At 42.5% G+C, this 23,180-nt stretch overlaps 2 protein-coding genes across 4 annotated transcripts in view; both read left to right on the top strand.

Annotated features, from left to right (window-relative positions):
* adcy9 (adenylate cyclase 9) overlaps nucleotides 1-15,542 on the top strand; it is an 82,502-nt gene extending 66,960 nt beyond the window's left edge. Inside the window, exons 8-10 of the mRNA XM_060911354.1 lie at nucleotides 2,043-2,191; nucleotides 5,602-5,622; nucleotides 6,226-15,542. Of these exons, the coding sequence (XP_060767337.1) occupies nucleotides 2,043-2,191; nucleotides 5,602-5,622; nucleotides 6,226-7,534 (1,479 nt within the window). The 3' untranslated portion in view covers nucleotides 7,535-15,542. The remainder of the gene's footprint in view (nucleotides 1-2,042; nucleotides 2,192-5,601; nucleotides 5,623-6,225) is intronic.
* A 2,556-nt stretch (nucleotides 15,543-18,098) lies between these two features.
* Nucleotides 18,099-23,180, top strand: part of crebbpa (CREB binding protein a) — a 155,633-nt gene continuing 150,551 nt past the window's right edge. For all 3 annotated transcript variants that reach the window (XM_060911350.1, XM_060911349.1, XM_060911348.1), the window contains exon 1: nucleotides 18,099-18,991. In XM_060911350.1, coding sequence (XP_060767333.1) covers nucleotides 18,913-18,991 — 79 coding nt within the window. In that variant the 5' untranslated portion in view covers nucleotides 18,099-18,912. The remainder of the gene's footprint in view (nucleotides 18,992-23,180) is intronic.

Raw genomic sequence — 23,180 nt, 5'->3', positions numbered from 1 at the left:
GGTGAAGTTTTCTGTAAGGAGGTGTTTTACTTTGCATTTTTGAAAGGCGTCTCAGTACATTATAACAGTCAGAGATAAACTGTAAACTTTCTGACCACGGGCGATTGCTCTAAGACAACGAGGGAGGCTCAGCCTCCTCTAAAAATGACGAACATCGTGTAGGATGAATTGCGCTAGGCTTATGTTATAGCCGACCTTATAACATTGCTATTTCAGATCCAGAATCATAGAAATATATGTGCTCAACCCAACCGCAGTGCGAAATCATTCCGTTATAACTTTCCCCAGTTCGCCTAATGTGTGCGTGAGTTTTTCCCCCTCGTGACAGCGCGATGCAGCCCAGCCTCAGTGGATTGGGAGCTATGTGCTTGTCAATCTCAAAATGCAAGACGATTATTGGACAAATACTGCGAAAATGCCCGCCCACGGAGTCTCACGGACTCCCAGCCTCAATGGACTTCAACGGCATTTGGGAGCTATGCGCTTTTCAGTCTCAAAATGCAAGACGGTTTTTGGACAAATACTGTGAAAATGCCCGCCCACGGACTCCGAGCCTCACAAGGGAGGGACATGGCAGTTTCCGCGAGGAGACTGGTGATTGGTGAAAGCGGCCGGATATTTTCTTTGATTGACAGCTCGTTTCAACTATAGACAGGCCGCGGTACAGTGTTGCCAGATTGGGCGGTTTCCCGCTCAATTGGGCGGTTTTAAGTGCCTTTTGGCGGGTTTTGAACATATTTTGGGCTGGATAACGTCAGCAGTATCTGGCAACATCAGTCCCATGCAGATTCTCAAGTGCTGTGGTGTATTGTAAGAGATCGGCTTACATTTCGATTTTATTCATTACATACGGTTTCTACCAGCTTTTTTAGTTTGTATATATTTTCATTGTAAATAAAGTGTAAATATAGTGTTGTCAAGTTTGCTATCTTAGTTCCAGAAATTTTGTTTATTTGAGTGACTGAACTTGAACTTGAGGGGGCTAGTCAGCTAGCAAGAAAGCTGCGCACGGATGCCAAGCATTGCTGATTTAATTTTGGCGAAGCCATTTGCCAGTCTTCCTTTCGAGGAAAAAATGAAAATTAAAGAGCAGGGTAGACGAACGCCTCAAATTGACTTGGTGAAAAAGGTAGGGAATAATACTCGTTCCTTTCAGCTCTCCTGGTACGAGAAAGTGAATTGGCTAACAGCAAGTGACCCACATCAACAACAGTAAATAGGCTACTTTAGTAATATGTCATGGATGGACCAAAAATATAGAATCTATTTAAAATGTTTATGCTGAGTATATTATATTGGAATATTTTTCTGGATATGAATTAAACACAGCTACACTTTGGAAAACATTTTTAAACAAAAACGCAGCCGAGGTCAATTTTTAAACAACATGCCACAATTTTAAAATATAAAATGTTAACCCCCCCCCTCCCACACACACACCACCATCATGTATATTGGACAGTAGGCTAATGGGCCAAAAGAACCTGTTATTTCACAGTTTGTGACCCTGCCAACAATCAGCCAGATCAGAGGCAAGAGTATGGGCAAAATTGATGTGTTTTTTCTTTTAAAATCTGGAAATATCGTAACCGACCAGCCTCCCCTGTTTGAAAGACTACCAGCCGCCACTGTTTCTGACACAGGGGAGTCTACGTTTCTCAGCAGTGCTCTATTCACGCCCTTTTTTTCCTGAGTTAACACACCTGACTTCAGTGTCGCTTTGGCTGATAATTGGTCTATAAAACGTCTATTTCAAACATTGCAAAAGTCAACCAGGACATTGTACATGGATTTTATGGCTACTTTTAAAGATCAAAGTCGAGTTGTTTGTGGAGCTGGCTATTAAAAGTGTAATTAAAAATAGGTTCTGATGACACACAGGAAATGTGTAAAACAATCACACTACGGTAATATAAAAGTAGTTATGTGCATGTGACGCTTACTGATGAGGAGAAAACAACAGGACTAGTCGGCTTGCTGTATGCCATGAATACACTGCTTGAATATCTACACTTCCTGTGTTTTTTTTTTAATTGTGGCAGGTCACAATGTTCCTGTGCAGTGCCATCATCATTGCAATCATCCAGTACTGCAATTTCTGCCAGCTGAGTTTCTGGATGCGCTCAGTTCTGGCCACTGCAGCTGGAGTGTCTCTGCTTGCTGTACTCTACAGTGCCCCCAGCAGGCCAAGGTGAGACACCACAACACTTTGTAGCAGAGCTTTTTTTTTTCCCAAAGGAAAATCCCTGCCAGAGGTATAATGTAGCTCAGTGACCCTAAACCCATAACTACGTCATCGCTTGTTTACCGCAATGCATTATGGGCGATACCCGGGGTCAGCTCCACCGTATTGTTTACTTTGGCCTTTGTTCTGTCTAACCGGTTTTAACCATGCCGCCTAAAGTGAACTGCAAAGAGAACACCTAATTTGAGCTTTTATCAGCTGCCAGTCGAGAAGAAGAGAAGAAAGAAATGGATAAGTTTAATCCGCAATGAAAACCTTCGAACTGGATCGAAATGGACAAGTGTTTTGTAGATTACATTTCTCCGGTGGGAAAAAGACGTGATCCAGCAATATTTCCACGGGCTGCTGAACGGCCTTCGGTTATAGAAGATTATAACAATTGACACTGTTCATCGTCTGAAACTATCGATACTCCAAAGCCTGTAAAACAAAAGCATTCTTCAGCCTTTGGATCTCGACGTGCCGAAGCACTCGGCAGCCGAACGAGCCTGTCGGACCGATGAAACTCCCAAACCACGAAGGGTTCTCTTTCGGGTATGGATAATGTTCAGTGTACCTCCTCACTAGCAGCATTTATTAATGCGTCACCATCTGGGTCACATACGTATCGACTTAATCCACTGTTTATTAAATCCTTCACCCTGTAAAACACACCGAAAATTATGTTGAATCCGTGTTTGACAAATAAATCCAGATTAGACTTAGTTTATTTCTTAAGATTTGATTAGATGTAGGAAAATGTGTCAAAATTAGGAATGAAATTATTTAGCATGCAAATTATTTACAGTGGTGCTTGAAAGTTTGTGAACCCTTTAGAATTTTCTATATTTCTGCATAAATATGACCCAAAACATCATCAGATTTTCACACAAGTCCTAAAAGTAGATAAAGAGAACCCAGTTAAACAAATTAGACAAAAATATGATACTTGGTCATTTATTTATTGAGGAAAATGATCCAATATTACATATCTGTGAGTGGCAAAAGTATGTGAACCTCTAGGATTAGCAGTTAATTTGAAGGTGAAATTAGAGTCCGGTGTTTTCAATCAATGGGATGACAAATCAGGTGTGAGTGGGCACCCTGTTTTATTTAAAGAACAGGGATCTATCAAAGTCTGATCTTCACAACACGTTTGTGCAAGTGTATCATGGCACGGACAAAGGAGATTTCTGAGGACCTCAGAAAAAGCGTTGTTGATGTTCATCAGGCTGGAAAAGGTTACAAAACCATCTCTAAAGAGTTTGGATTCCACCAATCCACAGTCAGACAGATTGTGTACAAATGGAGGAAATTCAAGACCATTGTTACCCTCCCCAGGAGTGGTCAACCAACAAAGGTTACTCCAAGAGCAAGGCGTGTAATAGTTGGCGAGGTCATAAAGGACCCCAGGGTAACATCTAAGCAACTGGAGGCCTCTCTCACATTGCCTAATGTTAATGTTCATGAGTCCACCATCAGGAGAACACTGAACAACAATGGTGTGCATGACAGGGTTGCAAGGAGAAAGCCACTGCTCTCCAAAAAACTTGCTGCTTGTCTGCAGTTTGCTAAAGATCACGTGGACAAGCCAGAAGGCTATTGGAAAAATGTTTTGTGGATGGCTTAGACCAAAATAGAACAATTTGGTTTAAATGAGAAGCGTTAAGTTTGGAGAAAGGAAAAAACACTGCATTCCAGCATAACAACCTTATCCCATCTGTGAAACATGGTGGTGGTAGTATCGTGTTTTGGGCCTGTTTTGCTGCATCTGGGCCAGGACGGCTTGCCATCATTGATGGAGCAATGAATTCTGAATTATACCAGGGAATTCTAAAGGAAAATGTCAGGACATCTATCCATGAACTGAATCTCAAGAGAAGGTGGGTCATGCAGCAAGACAACGACCCTAAGCACACAAGTCGTTCTACCAAAGAATGGTTAAAGAAGAATAAAGTTAATGTTTTGGAATGGCCAAGTCAAAGTCCTGACCTTAATCCAATGGAAATGTTGTGGAAGGACCTGAAGCGAGCAGTTCATGTGAGGAAACCCACCAACATCCCAGAGTTGAAGCTGTTCTGTATGGAGGAACGGGCTAAAATTCCTCCAAGCCGGTGTGCAGGACTGATCAACAGTTACCGGAAACGTTTAGTTGCAGTTATTGCTGCACAAGGGGGTCACACCAGATACTGAAAGCAAAGGTTCACATACTTTTGCCATTCACAGACATGTAATATTGGATCATTTTCCTCAATAAATAAATGACCAAGTATAATATTTTTGTCTCATTTGTTTAACTGGGTTCTCTTTATCTACTTTTCAGACTTGTGTGAAAATCTGATGATGTTTTGGGTCATATTTATGCAGAAATATAGAAAATTCTAAAGGGTTCACAAACTTTTAAGCACCACTGTATGCTGCTCGCACATTTTCGTTGATTAGGCCTATAAAGTTTTGCGATACCTGGCCGCTGGACCTGGCAGTTGGCGTAACACTAATGTAACTTCACCATGAACGCTGTAGATCTCATCTCATTATCTGTAGCCGCTTTATCCTGTTCTACAGGGTCGCAGGCAAGCTGGAGCCTATCCCAGCTGACTACGGGTGAAAGGCGGGGTTCACCCTGGACAAGTCGCCAGGTCATCACAGGGCTGACACATAGACACAGACAACCATTCACACTCACATTCACACCTACGGTCAATTTAGAGTCACTAGTTAACCTAACCTGCATGTCTTTGGACTGTGGGGGAAACCGGAGCACCCGGAGGAAACCCACGCGGACACGGGGAGAACACGCAAACTCCGCACAGAAAGGCCCTCGCCGGCCACGGGGCTCGAACCGGACCTTCTTGCTGTGAGGCGACAGCGCTAACCGCTACACCACCGTGCCGCCCAATGCTGTAGACATTACAGCCAATTCCCGATATTCAGACAGATGTGTTTCCTCGATAAAGTTTAGCTGGTGCAATATACATCCTCAGAAATGAAACATTCTGAGATTTGATATCGTTGTTGTACGGTGTGATCGACTCAGTTTAGACTCTTATTTCATTATCTTCGACGACAGAGCACGGCAAAATCGCTCCTCTCGCATCGCGGTCACGTAAAATTAATCTGACATCCGTCATTTCGCTCAACTACCGACGCCGGCTATCCCTCACAACGCATTGCGGTAAACGAGTGATGACGTAGTTATGCTTGGGGGGCTACTCTAATCTAACATCATGCTTAACATGGCATTATTTTTAAATGGGGTTCAAAGTATATTATGTACAGCATTGTGAATATATGAACTGTCTGAATGTTGAGCTGTGATGAAATGCCACTACGCCATTCCTCCAGTTACTGATGGGAATTTTTTTTTTGTCTTCCAGCATCGGTTTTCCAGTGGCTGGGTAAGTGTGTTGTTTTTTAATTTTTTTTAATTTTTTAGACTGCCTAGGAGATGGTCCCGAGTGTACTGCACACTGATTTTAGATCCATTTGGAGTCTGACTAATGCCTCGGTCACAACCGGCCGTACGTGCTCCTACGGCCGGTCTACGTGCAAGAAACGCACGGAGGGCGCGCGTGTGACGTGCTGATTTTCGAGCCGTAGACTGGCCGCAGACCGGCCGCAGAGGTTCTTTGTCATGTCAAACAAACTCTACGGGCGCTCATGTTTTTTCAGGTTGCAAGACAAACTTACGGCCAACGTGCGTCTTTCTCGACGAACAAAAAAAACCGCAGCAATTTGGGAAACGCCAAAAATCGCACGGCCAAAAAATCGTACGTCCGGTTGTGACCTAGGCTTTAGACATGCCCTCCAGCCTTACGTGTGCTGATCAGCTGAACTTGCTAACTAGTGGGCTAACTTTCAGTCAAGTTTACATATCATACAGCCTTATAAAAGTCTTACATGCAAAATAACAGCTAGCAATACTCTCCGACTGTAATAACGGAGTACCTTTTAGTAACCGAGTCTGAGTCATTGCATCTCTTTTCCCACCACTGTTACAGGAACTTGAGTAACAACAGTAGTGACACAAGTTGGACAAGTAACTTGAATCCCAAAGCTCTAGATCTCCTGGTTCCTGAGACGCTCTTGTCATTCTTCCTGCTGCTTCTTCTTGTGTGGTTCCTCAATCGTGAGTTTGAGGTCAGCTACCGCCTACACTACCACGGCAACGTCGAGGCTGACAAGCACCGCGTCAAGTTCCAGACCATGCGCGACCAGGCCGACTGGCTGCTGCGCAACATCATCCCGATCCATGTGGCCGAACAGCTGAAAGTCACGCAGAGCTACTCCAAGGACCACGACAACGTCGGTGTGATCTTCGCCAGCATTGTGAACTTCAGCGAGTTCTACGAGGAGAGCTTCGAGGGCGGTAAAGAGTGTTACCGAGTGTTGAACGAGCTCATCGGCGACTTCGATGAGATGCTGCGTAAGCAGGCGTTCTCCAGCGTGGAGAAGATCAAGACCATCGGCGCCACCTACATGGCAGCGTCGGGACTAAACGGACGACAGTGCCGCGATCAGACACATCCGCACGCTCACCTGCGCGCCCTTTTCGAATTCGCGCTGGAGATGATGCGCGTAGTGGACGACTTCAACAAGAACATGCTCGGCTTCCAGTTCAAGCTGCGCATTGGCTTCAATCATGGACCGCTGACCGCCGGCGTCATCGGCACCACCAAGCTGCTTTACGACATCTGGGGCGACACGGTGAACATCGCCAGCCGGATGGACAGTACTGGTGTTGAGTGCCGCATTCAGGTGAGTGAAGAGAGCCATGCTGTGCTTAGTACGATGGACTATGCCTTTGATTACCGTGGAACAGTTAACGTCAAAGGGAAGGGGCAGATGAGGACCTTTCTGTACCCCAAACTTAATGAGAGCGGGTCCAAACAATCCTCCCAGCCTCCAAGCAAGGAAGTGAACCCCAACAAACTGCCCAACAAGGCGCTCGTCATGGCACCCAGTACAACACCCACATCATCTTTTCCAGGCAATCACAGTAATTCCTCTTCTTCCCCCAGTGCCTGTCGAAACAGCTGTGGGGTGCCACAGGGACCTAGCGTACGCCCATCTAATTTGTCAGAAGAATGGCACAAAGACACTTTCAGAGACCCTTTGCTCACAGGCGAGGCTTTGGAGAGTTCTCCTCCTGCACCAACTTTTGGTGGCGCGCAGCCACCTTCAATAGCACAGATTAGCACTCTGTTAGCCAAACCAGAGACACCTTTACGAGTGGTGGAAGAGGAAGAAGAGGAGGAGGAGGAGGAGGCAAATGAACGCTCAAAACTCCGAGTGGGAGAGAGGCTTTAATCTGCCCCGAAGCTGCTGATCTTCACTATATTATTTCACTGAGGTTCACCTCCTGAGGTGCCTTAATAATCAATATTAGATGTAGGAGACCGATCTGTTTGGTCTCGTACTTAAAGAACTCTATAACATTAAACTAAAGAAGGTTATTGGGGGGGGGGTTCTGTGTGGATCACAGTCTGGCACAAAATGAAAGACAGGAAAAAGCTGAGCGGAGGGTTTTTACATTTTCGAGGTTCTCATTAATTCAGTGGCATGCTTTTTATGTTCATTAAAGTGCCTTTGGTAAAGATGAGTACACGCACATGATCAGATTACTACATGAACAAATCCGAGATGATGGAACAATGCGAGCATGCAGATTTTAAAGACTATGACAACGGACAATTCTGTGGTTTTTCGATTTATTTTCCTAATACAGTTTTGTTAATATATTGCAGTTATTTTTGCTGTACTCATTTCTTATTTTCAGAATAGCGACACGTGACTTTAAGGATGGGGAAAAAGTGCCAGTGGCTAGAAGCAAGCAGAAGTGTTGAATCATCGATCAGGGGAATTTAATTTTATTAGGTTAGATTGTCACTCTTGGGCAATCACTTCTTTCACAAAAAGTTGGAAGGAGTTTAGAATTTGAACTTTTTTTTTTGCAAATCTCAAAGCAAGGAGCAAGTCTAAGCACAGCAGTCCAACCAAGTTTTTGCAAAATGCACATGGAAACATTTGAGGTGTTCCTGTCTGCTCTTTAATCAGCTTGTTCACGTGGCCTGTGCTAGCGTCGCGAGATAATTACTAGCAAGGGGATACAAGTGACGCACAGTGCAGTGAAATACCTGAAACGCAGCCGAGCACTTTCCAGTAGGCGAGTGCTGATGATATAGACATTTTTAGTTTTCGTTTGCCTGCTTTTGTCACAGTTTGCAATATTGCCATATTGTATTTTTTTATTTTTTTTAATTTCACTACAAAAAATTTATACCTCAGTTGGAGCACCAGTTCAGTCCACTATTTTTTATTTTTTTATTTTTTCCAAAGTTAAAAGTAAAATTTTTGCCACATGTACTGATACCAATCGCAGAATATAAATTTATTCCGCAATTAAGCACATTAAGACATTTTGATGACCCAAGACTTTTACCGATGTCATTTTACACGTACGCTTCAACTCCTGTGAAGTCCTATAAACTGCAAAACTCAAATAATCTGAGATTACGTTGTTGCTGATGATGAGTAAACCCAGAGTGGTCCAACTGCTTCACCTTGATTTAAAGAGACTGCGTGTTCGAGCACTGAGGGTGCCATAATAATTGCGCGCACTCGAATAAAATCGTGTTCGTGTTTTTCAGAAGACGTTAAGAAAAACACCGGGCCTCGTTTATCAATCTTTGTGTGAAGAAAAGACGTGTGTAAATATCTTTGTCGGCCACACCGAACAAATCGACGCAAGTTTTACATGAAGCCACACCCAGAACACTCCACAGAGAGGCGAAAGCGTGCCTCCTAAACATGGCGTGCTCCAAATCTTCCTGTAATGCGGCTCAGGCACTGCGGTATATTGGCTACCATGGATAGACACTCCTACACTCCTTTTATGGGGCGCCATTACTTTTGTCCTTATTGAACAGCCAGTCTTACAAATGCGCGATCTGAACGTGGAAATACAAGTCGTTGCCAGTTGTACGTTTTGAAGCCCATCGATCGAGGTTCATATTTGTGAGTCTTCTCGCGTGTAAATTTACACAGCCAAGCTTTTGTAGGATACAAACTTTTTTTAAGCAAGTTGAATTTTCATGAAAACCACGCGTCTTTTTTTTTTTTATGCTCCTGTGAATGATTTGTGAATTTATTGGATGGTATTCAGCTTATTAGTGAGGTCCGTTATCACTGATTGGCGTGGTTTTCTACAGGTATGTGAAACTGGTTAACTTTTGTATATCAGAAGAGCCTGACTTTATTTCTCGGTGCAGGCCGACTTGTGTATCGATTTTACGTTTGTGTAAATGGAGTATGGCCGCTTTTTTTATTTCGCTTTAGCCCCTTGTCAGTGACGTCTCTGAGCTTCGATGACGTTTCTCATCACCTTACACCGCGCAGTGCTGTGCAGCAATACAGTGAACCTCGAATTCTTGACCTTTCAGCCCAACAGCACAAAATATCATTTAAGGGATTTCAGTAAAGGAATCATAAGGGATCGTTGTTTGTTTGTTTGTTTGTTTGTTTGTTTGTTTTTTTCCCCCCCAACAGCGAAGCATTTAGCCCAGTTATTACTGTGAATGATTTGTACGTGTTCTAAAGCCCACTTTACACGGGGACGGTCTGAAACAAAACCGCAAAAGTCCGTTTTCGTTCTCGCTTTTTTCCGCGTCTACGCGACCGTTTTCAAGGAGGAAATCTGCGTCTATACGGTGACGCTTAAATGTGTGGAATTCAATTGGATGTGCATGCCAGGCGGCTAGGTGGTGCTGTGAAAGACCTCCGCTATGTCTGCACGCATGCGCAACGTCTTCCGTCTTGTCTGATCTGCACATCTGCGCCGCGAAAACTTTGACTACTCTGGCTATGGTACAGTAAAAAAGTAAGAGCATACTATACCCGCCTCTGTTCATTAACGGTATATGTGCAGATTCGGTATAGATGCTCGAAGGACTCCTGGACGTTTATTAAAGCTGCCAGAGCAGCCTGAAGGTCCGTTGGATCGATGTAATCAGACATGCTCTTACTTTTTTACTTACTTTCTTACTTCCCGGGCTGGCATGTACAGTATATGACGTGTATGACGTAAACGCGTACCCGACGTGAGCAGATCCGAGCAGAGTTTCGCGTATTGGGTAGTTTAGACGGATATGCAACGGGGGCTGTTTTTAACTTATCCACTCTGGAAGGCGTTTTCAATTTTTTCCGTTTTTCAGCCTCGGAAACGCCGTCCCCGTGTAGACGAAAGGCACTTCCGATAAAATATTTAGTCGTTTTTACCCGACAGCATCCTCGTGTAAACGGGCCCTAAGAAGAGTTTTCTATGAGTCCTTTTCTGAAGTAGACGATGACAAAGCGCTTCGATGTTTATGTCGGACATGCGCTGCCGTTCAAAAGTTTGGGGTCACCCAGACAATTTTGTGTTTTCTATGAAAAGTCACACTTTTATTCACCACCATAAGTTGTAAAATGAATAGAAAATATAGTCGAGCCATTTTTCTGGCCATTTTGAGCATTTAATCGACCCCACAAATGTGATGCTCCAGAAACTCAATCTGCTCAAAGGAAGGTCAGTTTTATAGCTTCTCTAAAGAGCTAAACTGTTTTCAGCTGTGCTAACATGATTGTACAAGGGTTTTCTAATCATCCATTAGCCTTCTGAGGCAATGAGCAAACACATTGTACCATTAGAACACTGGAGTGAGAGTTGCTGGAAATGGGCCTCTATACACCTATGGAGATATTGCACCAAAAACCAGACATTTGCAGCTAGAATAGTCATTTGCCACATTAGCAACGTATAGAGTGGATTTCTGATTAGTTTAAAGTGACCTTCGTTGAAAAGGACAGTGCTTTTCTTTCAAAAATAAGGACATTTCAAAGTGACCCCAAACTTTTGAACGGTAGTGTAGGACGTGTCCTGTTTGAGTGGGATTGATTTCTCAGATCGTGCCAGTAGCGTTTGGTGTCTGCGCTCTCCCGTGGCTTTGATTGGAACCTTTCTGCTGTATCCGTGTTTCACGTCGTGCCAGATTATAAAATGGGCTGCTCTCGTCGGTGGAGTAGAGTTTTCATATTTTCTTTCTTTCGTTTTTCCTTTCCTTTTTCCCCCCCCTCCCTCCCAAGTGTCAGAAAGAAAGTGGTGCGAATCGTCGCTGTGCGGTTGAATCATACAAAATGCTTTCCGACCGCATTCTCTGAATCTTCTTCTCTTCTCTCAGATCTTTCTGTCATTTTTCTGACTCTTCCGTCACTTCTGCTGCATCCCCTCCCCCCGCCTCCTTTTCGATCAGGCCACAAGGGAATAATTTTTTTTTTTTTTTTTTAAATAGCATTACGTTTCAGTCATGTAGCAGATTAAGAGCCGAGGAAGTCGTGTATTTGTGTTGTCGCATTTGTTCTTTAGCACAGCGTCTTACGAGCGAGGCGGAATCCAGGCCGAGCTTGAGCAGTTGAAGGTTAAAGGACTTGCTCAAGGGCTAAACGTGCAATCGTTGTGCGCTTTAAAACCACAGAAGGGTTCTCTGCCATCACCAAAAATAAAAATCTGCTGGTCTGGAAACAGGAACGTCGGAGGTCGGTTGCCATGACAACTGCACAACCCAATCTCGAGCTAACTACCATTTGAGAAAGTGTGAAAAAGTGCACAGGGCTTTTGAAGGTTATTAGAAGATTATTCCGAGACACGCCTTACAGTTGCTGCCTCCTGCAGATTTCGAAGTATGAAATAAAACGCACTGCGAGCAACATGCACTTTTTACACTTTTAATTCAGTTTTAATGTTGTGGAATGTCCACGAAACAATTTAGTTCCCGTTCTCACTTGCATCACAGCAGCTGCGATCGTTCATTCCATCACTTTCTTGTGCGACAGGAAGCGCTTTACCTCTGACCGTTTCAGAGTGCCGACACTGGAGACTCTGCACGTAAATGTCTCTCTGCAGAAAACTTCACATCAATAATTCAACGTGTTTTTTTTATTTTTTTTTTATTTTGTTAAATAGCAGCACAGTTTCAAAATCTGTCACAGTCTCGGTTCTACTCTCCGATCAGCGGTTCTTCGAAAGCTTCGCATGTTCCTCGGTCCAGCAGCAGATCCGTGATGTTCAGCTTTCTGGCAGTTCTGGGATTCAAACCCACATCCTTCTGTAATGACAATAAACTCATTATATTTTGTTTCGTAGAAGATCCTGAGACTTTCCCCATCTTTCCTTCTTCTCTGAAACTGATCCAGTGCCTTTTTTTTTTTTTTCCTCCCCTCGAGCACTTTTCTCATAAATGAAATAATTCTCCCGTATCGCAAGACCTTTTTATTGTGCGTTTAAATTCCAGCTACATGGAAATAAACAGATAAAGCTCAACACTGTGTATACTGATATGGAAGTAACTTGGGATGGATAAGGGATTTCTTTCTTTTCTTTTTAAATCAAGTTATTGTATTGTATGGTGCACTGCTTTTCGACCATGCCACACAAGTCTGAGTCACTCCAGATGTTATGTATCACACCATCAGCAAGAAAATGAAAAAGGGAAAAAAAACCAGTGAAAACTGACAGTATTTAAACTTTATTACTCACTCATGCCTAGCTGTGTTTTTGTTTGCTTTTTTTTTTTTGAAGTACCAAAATATGAATTCGTGTGATGTTGAATGGAATAGTTTGAATGTTTGTTGCACCGTTTTCACTCCACCTCTCTCACACCCATGAGCACTTGTGACCGCCCTGATATTCTGGAGAAACTAAAGGGAATAAATTCGAGGTTGTGTTCCAGTTCTAGTTTCACTCCACCATCGCTGACTTGAACCCTTTTTTAAAATCTTGACCTCCGACCTGAAATGGAGTTGATCAGCAATTTCCGATGACTGAAGTTTGCGTCTTTGAAGTAAAGGAAGTAGAAACACTGTCCAAGCTTATAAACTGACACGCACATGATTCCACCTTCAAGCTTTAGGCCACGAACGCCATCAGAGCCTGATGCTGGTGTGGAGACGCATCAAACTACGTGTTGAAGAAGAGCTTGAACGTTTTTAGTTCCGTTGCGTGATTTTGTCCATTTTTTTTTATAGATAAGTAACGTTCAGTGATGAGGTTTTTATCCCCTGCTGGCCGAAAGGCCCGAAGGGGGATCGTGTCGTGGCGATGTCTGTCCGTCTCGGGAAGTGTGCTCACCTTCTGAAATCAACTCCTCCTCTCGCAATTTTTGGAGGAATTTCACTAAACTTGGCAGGATTCTTTGTTATATGACAGTAATACGCATATTGTAATTTCGTTAACGTCGGTCGCATTTTACCAGCGTTACAGCTCTTGATTAACAAAATTATACTTTGACAATTTCCTGAAGGTGTGCTCGCCTTCTGACATCAACTCCTCTCACAATTTTCGGACGAATTTGTCGAAGCTTGGCAAAAGGCCTTGTTATATGACGGTAATACGCAGATTGCGATTTAATTTCGTTTGTGAAAATTTTCCCAGAGTTTTGACCCTTGATTAAATAACTCGTACTTTGACAATTTCATGAGGGTGGACGTTCTTCTGAAATCAACTCCTCTCACAATTTGTGGAGGAATTTCACCAAATTTGGCAAAAGGCTTTGTTATATGACAGTTATACGTAGATTGAAATTTTGTTTAATTTGGGCAAATTTTCCCCGAGTTATCTCCTTGATTATTAACCAACATGTACTTTGGCAATTTCATCAAGGTGTGCTTGCTTTCTGAAATCAACTTCCCTCACAATTTTTATCCCCCACTGGCCGAACGGCGCAAAGGGGGATTATGTCGTGGCGATATCCGTCCCGGGAAGTGTGCTTACCTTCTGAAATCAATTCCTCTCGCAATTTTTGGAGGAATTTCACGAAACTTGGCAGGATTCTTTGTTATAGTTCTGTAATACACAGATTTTAACTTTGTTCAGTTCAGTTACATTTTACCAGAGTTACAGCCGAGTTGCCAGCCGGGGATATTGTGCTCTCGGAGCACTCTAGTGTGTCATGTTGAGGGCTGAGGGATTGAGTCAGGATCAGTGCTGACTTTAGAAACATTGTGATGACGGATGAAGACTGCTCACAAGAAAATGCTTTCATGCCGTTTTCTGTAGGCATTACATTGGCGAACGCGTTGACTTTTTGTTATTGTCATGTCTCTGGCAACTCAGAAAATCAGGGTTGGTTGGAAAAGAAAGAAAAAAAAAAGTTGCGTAATCCAGAGTGATTTAGTACGACATTGTTGTGGCACTTCCCTCAACAGCAAGAGTCCGTCGTCCCATCCTCTTGCTTTTTTCATTTGGCTTCCAAAACCAAACTCGGTGAGATAAAATGGATACATCTTCGACTGAAGACTAGTTTTCTGCATCACTGTAATAAGAAGTCAAAATCATAAATCCGACGTCGAAACCGTAAAACTGTCGGCACATTTGATTTAAGCTTTGTTTGCGTTTTATGGCACTGACAACTTTTTTTTTTCCCCCCCCCATGATTTCACAGGTAAACTAACAATCATCCTAGCTAGTTATCTACGAACATGTACATGGGTTGAAGTAATTTCATTGTTCTTGTGAACATTTCTGTTCACGTCACTCCTTTTTCTCAAGCTACTCGTGCGATCTCGGGGCAGCCAGCGATGGTGTAACCAGAAACAAGTATTGGAACACGGCATACATGCCAAATTGTAATGATCACTGATAAGAGGAGAAGTAGCGAGCGAGCGAGCAAAAAAACTGAGAAGATGTCTATGTTTTAAGAAAATAATCACTCCCGTCGATGAGTCTAAATGGAACATGAGCATTATGATGATTCATTTAATCCAGAGGAGAGAAATGTGTAGAAAAATCGTGCCTTTATGTTGGAAGCTGATTATTTCGCTGAAGATGAAAATGTGTGCAAAGCGATGGATGAGGTTTTGGCGTGGTACCAAAGGTGAAAAAACAAAAACAAACACGTGCCATCTACCTTTTTTTTAATGAGTGTTATATATTTGCCATATGGGAGGATGTTTTTATGTAAACCAAAGAGATCTGAGAAATTTATTTTGCCTTCAATGTTTTTGTGTGTGTAGTATACATCACCATGTTTGAATATGATTTTATTATTATTTTTCTGTGCACATTATACATTTAATCCATACGTGAGCATAATCTGTATACATTTGCACAATTCACTTTGTATGTACATATCCATATGTATTAATGTTGTTGGTTTTTTTTGGGGGGGGGGGTTGTTTTCTTTTTGAAAATTTCAAGATTGAAAGTAACGTGCATGTGCCAGATTTGGAGAGCAGGAAAAAAAAGATGGAGAAAAAAGAAAAAAAAAAGCTATTGTCACTGGTGTGTTGGTGTGTGGTTGTGATTTCTTTGTGTGTGAGCGAGAGAGAGAAACATTCGCTGGAAGAAGAAAAATATATATATAAATGAAAAAGGGTGTTTGTTACTTTCAAAAGCACACGTATTTTTCTCATTCATTTTCACTAAAGTAATTTTAGAAAAATTTTTTCCCCTGTGCAGCTTTGTTTTTTTTTAAAAATATATATATATATATATTTTCCTTTCTATTCCTTTGCTCAAAGATTAACCATTAGAACTTGACCCTACATGGCATATTTAAAAGTATTGAATGCATTCCAGAGCGGTAAATTATGTACATTTTTAGATATCTGTCGCTGTTCAGAAATGCTAGAAGCTAAAAGATTCGCGCTCTGCTTGAGTATTTTAATAGGGGGCCAAGCATCAGGAAGCAGCATAGTGGGATTGTACGTTTTTATTGAAACTAATGATCTGGAAGAAGAAATGTGCCATGACGGTCTGGATTTATATTAGAGATTTGAATTTTCATGCCTTTATTTGAATTTATAAGTAAGGTTTTGGAGATGAAACTCAATTTTGTTATAAAAAAAATCAGGTGTAGAAATTCCAACTGAAGATAATTTGTGGCACAAATCAAAGTTTTAGAACGTTCTATCCGGGGACTTTGATTTTGGAAAACTGAAAGCGCATGGATTTGCTTGAAGCCAGTGAGAATATTTTAAAATTTTTGAATTTGTAGAATTGAATTTCAGATTGTGGAAATAGTTTTTTTTTTTCTGAAATCAAGCCATGCACTACACTTTCAATTTAATGTACTTTGACTAAAATTACAAATAAAAATACAAATTGAAATTTCTTCTCATTCCATGTTGCTGATATTTTAATCACCTTCCTGTGGATTTTAAACGCTTTGTTGAGTTTCTTCTTTAACGAGAAGAAAAGATTCCGAAAGCCATGAAATCCGATCACGCTTTGAAAACTTGAAATAAGAGCATTAAAGTTCATTTATTTGAAATCCAGATTGTGGCACATTTTCATTCCATGACGGCAGTGCGTTATGATCAGCAGCGGGTTTCCTGAAAGCTAAGAGCACCTTAACGAGGAGAAAGACAGAGCATTGGTTGTGCTGTTCGCTTTACTATTTAACGATGATCTTTGTGTTGTGATGCTTTTAGGGAACTCGGGCCAGAGCTGGGTGTCTGGAAAGAAATGGTTATTTTTAATTGCAGTGTTTGGGGGGGGAATAAAGGTGGATTTAAAAAAAAATTTTTTTTACACATGTATATATAGTACCAGTCAAAAGTTTGGACACACCTTCAAATTCGATGGTTTTTTTTTTTTCACTCATCAAAGCTATGAAATAACACATGGGATTATATGGTAAACAAAAAAGTGTTAAAAAACCCACACGTTTCATCTTTTAGATTCTTCGAAGTCGTCACTATTTACGTTGATAACAGCTTTGCACACTATTGCCGTTATCTGAACCAGCTTCATGAGGCAGTCACCTGGAATGCTTCTCAATTAACAGGTGTACATTGTCAAAAATGGAGTTTCTTGCTTCCTTAATGCATTTGACACAAAGCGTAAATAATAAAAATACAGTAAATAGCCCTGTTCGACGACTGTAGTGATCCATATTATGTCAAGAACCACTCGACTAAATGTAAAGAGGTGTTTCCAAACTTTTGACTGGTACTGTATATATACACGTGTGTGTGTTTTGTTTATATATATATATATATATATATATATATATATATATATAAGTGCTGTCAAAAATGTCGCGTTATTATCGCGTTAACTTGACTCAATTTTAACGCCGATAATTTTTTTATCGCGAGATTAACGCTCTGTGACATGATGTATGATGTAGTGTTTTTCATAAGCTTTTGAAACTGCCAGGAACTTGGAACAGAGACTTTGCTTAGAAAAACGATAGCAGCTGGACTGTAATGCCCTGCACAGCCAGAGTCTTCTGCCCTCCCCCCAAAGAACCAGCACGGGCAGGGCGCACTAGCCTCGGGACGACGAGCCACGGTGCTCGGCTTAGGTTTCGTTTTCCCATCGGTGGCTCCAGCCTCACTTTGCAGTGGCTGTGACAAGACGTGTTATGCTCTGCAATAAAAAAAAAGCATTGGTACAAAGCAAGCCCATTCACTTTTTCATGCTAAGAGAATTACAATGGTTTTTCATGTGACAAAATTGTGCGATTAATCGCGAGTTAACTATGACAGTCGTGACATTAATTGCGATTAAATATTTTAATCGCTTGACACCACTAATAAATATATATATATATATATATATATATATATATATATATATATATATATTTTTTTTTTTAATAAACCGAATCTGAAATCGATTTGTTTGAGTGGAGTGTGTAATCAACAGCATGTCTGTGCGAAGAGAAAATGGGGCCGTTTGGATTTGGAGGTGGAATTGTGCTGCTTTGTCGCCCCCTGTCGGCGATGATGCGCACGCGCGGTTTTGCGTGACGCTCGTTTCATTACGTAAGCGCGTGCATGCGCGTGCGAGCCCCTCCCCCTCTAGCTGGAAAAAGAAAAAAAAAACTTTTTTTTTTGTATCGAAGGAATCAACAGCCGCCATCTTGTCGCGGCTTGGAAATCAGGATTTCGATACGGCGCTATTTTTTAATTTGGAAACGGCGCGGCCGAGGCGACGTTCGACGACCGCTTTCGGCCCGAGACGCCGCCGTTGAATCGTGACGAAGGTGATTTTGGCGAAAAATCCTGGAATTGAGCGGCGTTTGGTCGGCCGCGAACCCCCCCCTGTCCGCTCCGCGTTCGGTTACCTTTGATTTCCCCCTTCGCTCGGTCCCAGTCCGGGGTTAAACCCGGAGAGGGGGAGCCGTCGGACGGCAGACAGCATCGACGGGACGATTGCAAAAAAATCATCATTAACATTACGATGCATTTGTGCATTTTTAAAGCCGTCTCGGGTGATATTTTTTTTGCACGATTTTTTTTGACGTCAGAGAAAAGGTTTTGATGAGGATGCACATTTAACAACATCGCCGCGACGAGGAAGCGCAGCGCCCCGGAATTCCTCCCTCCGTTTCTGTCAGAAAAACAAACTCTCGGTTCTTTAAATTAAACACATATATATGTGTATATTTTTTTTTTCTCGAGGCTAATTTAACGACGATAATGTGGGTGTTGGGTGTTGGATTATCATGGGGTAAATGGCGGTGGCGCTGTTGGTACTTTTTTGAGAATTCCTCCTCGCTGCTAGCTTAGCTAATTAGCAACTCAGCCTGAAACGTATAAACAAAGTGGAGCGGGTTTGGGGTTTTTTTTTCTCCTTAATTATTCTTAAAAGAATTTCCGCCTCGAAAGGATTTCCTTTTTGCCGCATTTAATCCGTAAACAGAATGGCTGAGAACCTGATCGACTCTGGACCTCCCAGCGCCAAGAGGCCGAAGATGACAGCACCTGCCTCAGACGGGCCAGGTAACGCCAGCTCAAATAACTTAAAATGTCTGGGAAAAAAAAGTTGACTGTCGGTTTTTCTTGTCTTGGCCGCTGTTGGCTCCACTGTGAGCGCGCCTGGAGCGCTGTGCGGCGGCCGCGGCGCCTGTGTTTGGTGTTGAATGGCTGTAAAAGTGCAGTGTTTACTGTGGACTGACACTCAGGCTAGGCTAGCTTCATACCACAACACTCGGGCTGCCTGCCTGCCTGCCTGCTGCCTGCCTGCCTGCTAGCTAGCGGCTAACATTGCAGCGTAGTTTCCCCTGTCAGAGCTCGCACATTTTAAAGTGGCTCGTCTGAGGTATTTTTCACAGCAAACAAGTTTATTTTTGCTCAAACAACATTCATAAGGTCATTTTGCTTCAATTTGTTCACATGTGCGGGGAAAAAACCCGCTGCTTGAAGTACAGACTGGAAGAAAACGCCTTAACGTCCTAAGCGTACTAGCGCACTTAATAGTACGTAGGGAAAGAGAACTGCGCATGCTCGGCGTTTGTACACACTAGTACGCTAGTATGCAAGTGCGCGTTTCAATCCTCTTCACCTTCAATGCGAAAAATCATCTTGTTGGCAGACTAACCATCTCCAGGTCTAATTAGCTAATTAACTAATTAACCTTATACGTTTACATGCTTTTAACCTCCTAAGGCCCAAGCTGTGTTTTTTTTTTTTACATTTTTTTTTTTTAATTTCTCTTTGCTATTTGGGCTTATTAGAACCTGATTAGAATAAAAACTAAGCATCATCTTTGATAAGATGTACTTTTAGAGAGTCTTGTTCCGAATTTCTAAAAAGTGCTGTCCACGTATGTGACCGCTAAGCCCTAGGAGGTTAATGAATGTTTTTGGCCTTTTTTTTTTTTTTAAATACCCATATTAACATGCATTAAAACTTGAATAGGCCTCTTTCTTCCCTCAAAAAAAATTCTTTTTAAAAGCCGAGTCAATAAAAACCTTAATTTAAGGAGTTTCAGATATTACAAATCCTACACTTGATGGGTTTACGACATGCATTTTGGTCCCCCCTTCCAAAAAAAAAACCCACCAGTGTCCTACAAAACGATGGTGTGCTGTGCTGGGAAAATAATCAGCGTGAAGCAGAATCAGGCTGTATCCCTGTCCCGGTGTGTTTTTATTACTCTGAGACCACCATTAAATTAAAAAAAAAATCAACCAACCAACCTGTCGTGTTATTTACCTGTAATAACGTTTAGCCCGTTACTCACGTTATAGCAGCGATAAAGCTTCGTCCCGTCGTCCGTCGTGCCATAAATAAACGTCTCTTCAGGGATTTTCTTCACCACGCCAGCAGTTAGAAGTCCCCCCCCCATCTTTTTAAAATCTGTCAGATATCAGTATTGGGTTGCGTACGGACCGCATCCGCAGTACAAACCCAAAAGTTAATCAGCGCCTCCTGATAGTTGAAGCACGCAAGAGGAGAAACGACGTGGGGGAGACGAGTTTAAACTAATTGAAGTCAAAGCCATTTTGTGGCTGAGCAGAGTTAATCTCGGTGCTCGACGCGGAGCCGTAACTGTGCTGTTGCATCATTTTCTAGCCGCGCATTTCATCACACATTAAATACAGATGATGTTTGTGAACAAACCTCGGCTTCGACTGTTGAGCACTCCATCTCCAGTGCTTCTGCGCTCGGGCTGAGAGAGAAATCCGTAATATCACCGTTTCTGACCATGGCGCTGGTCTTACGAACCGGCCAGCAGGACAGCGAGGCCTACAAGAGAGTTTATTTTACACATATGAGAGTTTTTTTTTTTTTACACACTTTGAAAATGGACAGTTAATTTCTGTTGGTGTCTTTTTAACATGTGCATAATTTTAAAGGTGGGGTTCACAATTTAAGCCACAAATTTTGTATTCACAAATTTCTCAGAAAAGCATATTGTGGAATAATCAATCACAACATCACTGATGGCAACTTGAGTCCCGTTCGGATCGCTTCTCAGAGGGACGTCTGTAATAAACGAGAGATTTCTGATAAACCTTTATCCTCGGTGATAAAACTCACCTCTGGACAACAGGAAAATGACCACAGCATATGAGAGAGAGAGAGAGAGAGAGAGGCGGTCGTCTTTCCTACAAACCTGAATATTTGCATCATGTGTTCATGACCGTGCTCCGTTCACAGCACGGCATCCAAGCGGCACTGCAGGAGAGAGAAGACGCGGGCTCTGATTTCAGTTTGGGGTGAACCGTGGATCCAGCAAGAATTTGAAAATGTAACCGTCAGAAAATATACAAGAAGCGTCCATGTTTTGTTTCATGAAGTGTTTTAATATCTGGGTGAGGGTCAGTGATACCACGCACACACAGACTAAACACGGCGATGAGCAGCAGGCCTTTTTTTTTTTATTTTTTTAAAATAATAATCACAGACACGAATCCGGACTAAACAATCAGACAGCGTCTGAGATTGGTGATAAAGGCATAATTTTATCAGAAGAGAACAGAGAAAAACACTGACATGGCGGTCATCAGAAGTCAAAACATTCACATCTCAGTCAGAATTAAAAACGTTGACGCGTTACAGGACCAGTCGAAAGTTTGGACACTCCTAATTCAGTGGGTCTTTTTTAATTTATTAATCAAGTCACTTCATGTCAAAGTAATGATGGATGTTTCTCTTTACTTAGTAGAGAGGGTCTTGATGTAATATGAATTGCGACAGTTGTGCATGGAATCGGGCTGTTTAACAGGGTATTTTTTTTGTTGTTTTACGATTTGATCCCAAACGCGTGAAGATAAGAAACTCGTCCACGAATTACCTGTTAATTGAAAAGCATTCCAGGTGACGACCTCGTGAAGCTGGCGAAGATAACGCCACGAGTGTGCAAAGGGCCATCGAGGTAAACGCTGGATACGCTGAAGACCCAAAAGCATCAAATTTTGGCCAAGTTTACATTAGACCGTATCTGTCTCGTTTTCTTCGCGGATGCACTGTCCGTTTACATTAAAACGCCGGGAAACGGGAATCCGCCAGGGTCCACGTATTCAATCCAGATCGTGTCTGGTCCGGTGCTGTGCAAACATTGAGAATACGCGGATACGCTGTGCTGAGCTCTAGCTGGCGTCGTCATTGGACAACGTCACTGTGACATCCACCTTCCTGATTCGCTGGCGTTGGTCATGTGACATGACTGCTGAAAAACGGCGCGGACTTCCGCCTTGTATCACCTTTCATTAAAGAGTATAAAAGTATGAAAATACTGATGCAAATGCTGATGCAAATACTGCCCATTGTGTAGTTATGATTGTCTTTAGGCTTGCCATCCTTCCACTTGCAAGTGGTAAGTGATCTGCGCTGGGATCACACACACAGCGGCTCAGTCCCGAATCACTGCTCGTGCGCTTCACTCGTGCGCTCTGTGAGCTGCGCAGGGCCGGAGTGCGCACCCTCCAGAGGGCACTCGCTGTTCAGGGCGGAGTGATTTGGAGCGCAGGATGCCTGCGGAGCCGAGCGTATCCGTGTATTGGCGTTGCTGTGTGCACGCGAATCGTGTATTGGTGTTGCTGTGTGCACACTAATCGTTTTAAAAATGTCAATCTGATGATCCGCTGATACGGTCTAATGTAAACCCCACCTTTGTTTCGCCCTTTTTTGTTTCCAGATGTTATTTCATCGTTTTGTTCTCACTGCAGAAAATACAGAAATGCGTACGAGTGAGTAGACGAGGGGTGTACAAACTTTTGACTGATACTGATCTTAATCGGAATAAAATGTTCACATGTACACCCGAATGAGAATTTAAAACCAGTTCACGTGATGCGCCTTAATCGAATAAAAGCGTTCGCGTATACGCCTTAAAGCGAGAACCTTTCGGTTCCATAAAAGCGGTGAAATTTAGTTCCCTTTGAAATCTGGTCATTGTGATGTGTTTACTTCTGTAATATCGTAAAAAAAAACCAAAGGGCCATTCTGTGGCCGGGAAGTTATTTAATTTGAGGGGATTAAAGCAAATAATGTGCGTGAAATCGCTCACTTCGCGCAGTCAAGCAGACAGAGGAAGTCCGTGTGTGTGCGTGCGCATGCGCAGGTTTACCTTTGACCGTGCGCTGACAGTTCCATCATTCTGTCGCTAAAACGAACAGCTGATCACACCGAGGTGCTCGCTGAGCGCCGATATTTATTGATTCGTTTGATCCTGCGTTTTTTC

Source organism: Neoarius graeffei, chromosome 27 (genome assembly GCF_027579695.1).
Source record: "Neoarius graeffei isolate fNeoGra1 chromosome 27, fNeoGra1.pri, whole genome shotgun sequence".
In the NCBI taxonomy this organism is placed as follows: domain Eukaryota; kingdom Metazoa; phylum Chordata; class Actinopteri; order Siluriformes; family Ariidae; genus Neoarius; species Neoarius graeffei.
The sequence above is the reverse complement of the archived record's forward strand: the minus strand, read 5'-3'. Positions and strand labels throughout refer to the sequence as shown.